We start from the raw sequence: 4,635 nt of genomic DNA on the forward strand, positions 1-4,635 counted from the left end.
CCCCCCGACCCCAAACCAACCAACCATGTCCACAGTTCATAAGAGCTGTTCCCATGTGACCCGTCCATTCGTCATTTAGAAAGGTCACAAATTCTAGATTCACCCATTCTAAGCTTCCACGTGTCTACTCTTTCTTCTATATTGACCATTTCACCCTTCCTTCTCCTAGCAATTTCATTCGACCAGTTTTAATAACATTTCAGTCTCATTCTTTTTCTGTTGAATTTTGAGTGCCTTATCATATTAGATCCATTCATACACCTCTCCATAGTACGATTCTGCAAATATATATCATCATCTCTTTGTTTCTCCAACAGGTCTGCTATTTTTCTTTTATACAATCTTCCATTTATTTTCTGTAAGTTTTATATCTTGTGGTTATGTGGGGTAATGGGTATGTTCGATCTGATCATATTAGCGTGTGAAAATGGTTAATTTTCTTGAAAGTTGATGGTTTGTATGTGGGTCAAATAGGATTATCTGAATTACATTTTTTTCAATTTGGATATGAACTAAAGTTGAATTGTTTTTTTTTTTTTTTGGTTTCTCTTTTTTGTTGTTTATGTCTGATTATTGATGAATTGGGTTTCTGTTGATTTCCAGTATGCATCTTAAGATGATTCCAATTTTGTCCCTGCAAATGATTTAAGTGATTTTAATTGTCTATCGTTTACCCAGATTCTTATCGATGTGCACGGATTTTGATGCTTTGTTAAGAAATATATCTATGGTGGAACGTTAATCCCAGCCAGTCAATTTCGAAATATACTCAAATGGATGGCTTGGGTTTATCAGGTGCATTCTTTCCATTCAAGAAAGAGTCATTTGCCAATTTAGCTATCAAGTTGTTCATCTTGTATCTTTCTCTCCATTGTTGTTGTGGTGGTGGAAGTGTTAGCGATATCCAGTTAGGTTTCTCCTGACAAGGAAGATAACTGTTGTAATGCATCTCTCTTATGGAGGTTCATGAGTCATGATGTATATTTGACCTGTCTAGGTTTTTCTTTGTGATACACATAATGTAGTATGAACTTCATTAATTCCATTTTGGAAATGTCTTTCATCCTAAGGTACGTTATATACATATATTATTTTGCCTGCTTGTAGGAGGGAAGGCCATGTGAATCGTTTGAAGCAGAGTGGAACAGCTAATATATTAAATTTCAGTCACGATATTAGTTTGGTAGTTGCTGGGAGATGGGTAAACGCAAGGGTTGTGGGAAACTGGGAAGAATGGTGAGGAACAGGCCTGGTAGTGCTTACCAGTCTTCTCTTCTTCAGTCCCCTGTTGTTTCTGTTTGGGATTGTATTGTGCGCAAAATGAGGTATTCCTATATACCTGAGTGGGTGTAGCTGCAGTTTTAGTATTTTGGTTTCATTACAGTTTTCATATTTGGAATCATTAGTTCTTTGCTATAGTATTAATAACAAAGTATAGAAGGAAACGGAAATAAATAGTTGTAGAGATGGAATGTGCTAAAGCTTCACCTGCTGTTAGAAAAGGGAACAAGAAGCAAGTAAAGGATGAGTTGGATCGGATTAAACAGGCTGAGAAAAAAAAGAGGCGCTTAGAGAAAGCCTTGGCTACTTCAGCTGCCATCCGCTCTGAATTGGAAAAGAAGAAACAGAAAAAGATAGAAGAACAGCAAAAGCTTGATGAAGAGGGTGCCGCAATCGCCGAGGCAGTTGCTCTGCATGTCCTAGTAGGTGAGGACTCAGATGATTCATGTAAGCTTTTGCTGGAGAAGGATGAAGAATCAAACCCATGGGATATTGGTAGCAATTTTGATTTTTTTATGGGCGGATATAGAGCCATGCTTCCTCATCAAGAACTCTCAAAATATTCAGTTGAAGGAACACAGTGGGTGTCTGGTCCCAACGGGTATGGATGCATGTGTGAGCAGGAAAATAGCACGTGGATGGTCTCTTCTGTACCTTTTTCAGGGAATGTTCAACATCAATGGTTTGATGTGGAGAATTGGGAGGTTGCCAGACTTTCTGCTGGACTTCTTGCAGCACAAGCTGTCTCATCACTTCAGATTGCAGAAGATGCTTCAATGGACTCATATGTCTTCAGTCGGATGCTGAGAGAGTGAACTGTGGAGGTCTAACGTCTATCATCCAGTTGGTCGGTACTTTATGAGATGTTTTTTTTTATTTGTATGGTTTCGGATAATTTCATGTATATATATTTCTAGTGAACTTAATCCGCATTGTTTTTGACTTTCTATGCTTGTGTCGGTCATGAGCCTTTAAAATTCACTAAATAGTTCCTGGATGATTATCGCACTATGAATGTTACATTGTAGTTCTGATTGTGAAACTAATTGTATGGTGTTGTTGATGGGAATCCACAGCTTAGATTAATTGGGGAGATAATCCTGAGGGCATCCATCTATTGGGAAATTTGATTTGTCTCTTTGGTCAAAAATTGAGCAAGAAATTGTTCTGTTTGCGTTTTAGCTGGTATTGTATCATTTTCTTAGATATATTAAGTTTATTAAAATCCTCATACAAGACTTATGAGCATAAGGTAGAACAAAATACATCCCCGCTGCCCTTTCCCTATGGAAAACTGTCCTTTCTATGGAGATAATTGGCTGCACTGCTGAAGCATTTTGCACGCCAAGAAACAATACACCAGCACACATACAACCTTTTGCATTGAAAAAATCTTGTTGCCATCTCCTAAAATATGGTGCAACCAAACATTAGACTTGAAACTAAGAGAAACAGAAATCTTGAAAATCAGGAACGGTTCTTGCAGTGTATCTTGTTTTTCTTTTTTACCTCTTGGAGCTGAGATTCCAGAATATTGTGCCACACAGTAGATTGAGCAACGAAGATCATAAAACAGAAGCCTGATAGCTGTATATGGAGGATTTCTCCAGTATGACCAGTGCTGTTTCGCTATGCATTGTGTGTAGAAAAGACAGTTAGATCTTTTGAACCTGGGGCTGGCACACTTAGTTCCTTGATTAATGCTTCATTTCTCCTGAATTATATTGTAAATCAATCTACTTTAGAATCAAGCTCTGGTCAACTAGAGTTTGATTTTTGTTTCAAGAGATTTCGTACTTAAGCAACTCTGAGTTCTTAAACATTTCTGCAAAGTCAATTCCGAGAAATGCTTCTTGTGCTGCTGCAGTGATCTCCAGCATCCATATTGCAGGATTATAACCATCTTTGATTTTAGGGACTCCTTTTACTCCCTGAGGCAAATAAGAAAAGATCCCTTAGTTTTAGTACCTAGCCGGCATTGTGATGCCAATTGTTCTACCTAGATTTATTTTCTCACCTCGAAATACTTGCTAAGCTGAGAAGAATGGCATCCTAATGGACCGACATATATTTCTTCACCTCCTCTTTTCAGGAGAAACAGCTGCAGTTTGTTTTAGGATGATTAGCCTTCTTTTCTTGGAAGAAGATTACTTATAATTTCTAAAATCTATTTAAAGTAAATGTTCTGACCTCATCAAAAAATGCTTGGCCGATGAATGGTGCATACAACTGTTCGACCAGTATCTACTGTGCTTCTAACTGTCCTCATCACTATTGCAGCTGCCCTAGCATCTATTCCTGGGGTTGGTTCATCCATGATTATAACGAAGGGATTGGCAACAAGCTCAACTGCAATAGTAAGTCTCTTTCTCTGTTCGGTTGGTAGACCATTCGCTCCAGGAAACCCGACTACTGATTCTCTTAATGGTTTAGCTCTACAAGTTCCATGACTTCTTCAATATACATCTGCAGCATCGGTGTCTAGTTTATTAGCAGCCAGTTTATATAAGCATTACTAGTTTATCTTTCTAGTTGCAGTCTTCCCGAGGCAATCGAAGCCAAGCGTAATATTGCAGGGATTCATTTACTGTCACATGTGGTGAATGAATGTCAGTTTGCTCACGGTATCCTGCTACTCGAGCAAATGTTTCTTGCTCGTTGGGGTATCCTGATATAGTGATGCTTCCCTCAATGTATCCGCCAGTTTTCCTACAAGCTAAGACATCCATTAGGGTCGTCTTACCCGCTCCAGTAACACCAATCAGAGCTGTCAAAACTCCAGGCCTACACCTTTCAAGAGTTCAAGCCAATCCTCAATAATTCCTTGAGCTTTCATTTTCTGGGGTCACAACATTACTTTTATTTTGTGCACCATAGAAACTTAAATAGCAAAAAGAGTTTAGCTTTTATCATCTGTAGCATTGGCTCAATATTACTTGCGAACATGTATATTATTTTTGTAAAATTTTCAATAAAATTTTGTGGGCCCATCAGAAACGACATAACGAACAATAGTCATCGCTTCGCCATGACTACCTGCTGGCATCGGACTCGTTGATGCTGCCAGCTCTTTCTTCTGTTTGTGCAAAATAAAGCACATTGGGAGTTAAGCCCACCAACAGAGCTCCCTTCTCTTAATGATAATTCAATAACTTCACAGCTTCTTCAGATAGAATTGGTTGAGGTTTCCCAAATGCTGCACAAACAGCACTAACACTCAGTCAACATGTTGTCCTTGTATGTATGGAATGGAGAATAGATTGCATAACATGAGTTAACTGGATTCTTACGATTGAGATAAGTTAAGGCCACAGAGAAAAGGAAATTGAAGAGCAAAACATATCCAAGAAGAGC

At 38.5% G+C, this 4,635-nt stretch overlaps 1 protein-coding gene across 4 annotated transcripts; it reads left to right on the top strand.

The window, feature by feature from the left end:
* LOC109227200 lies at window positions 113-4,246 on the top strand. Of its 4 annotated transcripts, none has more exons than XR_002068237.1 (4): window positions 113-317; window positions 679-2,128; window positions 3,562-3,638; window positions 3,814-4,246. XR_002068237.1 is itself a non-coding variant. In XM_019392272.1 (4 exons), the coding sequence occupies exon 3, from the start codon at window positions 1,467-1,469 to the stop codon at window positions 2,094-2,096; it is 630 nt and encodes a 209-aa protein (XP_019247817.1). In that variant the 5' UTR covers window positions 113-317; window positions 679-795; window positions 1,108-1,466; the 3' UTR covers window positions 2,097-2,128; window positions 3,562-4,246. The 4 variants fall into 4 exon arrangements, 2 of the variants coding, with proteins under 2 accessions (XP_019247817.1, XP_019247825.1); XR_002068235.1 differs by having other exon boundaries at window positions 3,820-4,246; XM_019392272.1 differs by having other exon boundaries at window positions 679-795; window positions 1,108-2,128; window positions 3,562-4,246.

The sequence above is a fragment of the Nicotiana attenuata genome, chromosome 1 (genome assembly GCF_001879085.1).
Source record: "Nicotiana attenuata strain UT chromosome 1, NIATTr2, whole genome shotgun sequence".
NCBI lineage: Eukaryota > Viridiplantae > Streptophyta > Magnoliopsida > Solanales > Solanaceae > Nicotiana > Nicotiana attenuata.

Excerpts from the sequence above, each read along its gene's own strand:
- LOC109227200 (XM_019392272.1), top strand. The coding sequence starts at position 1,467 with ATGGAATGTGCTAAAGCTTCACCTGCTGTTAGAAAAGGGAACAAGAAG.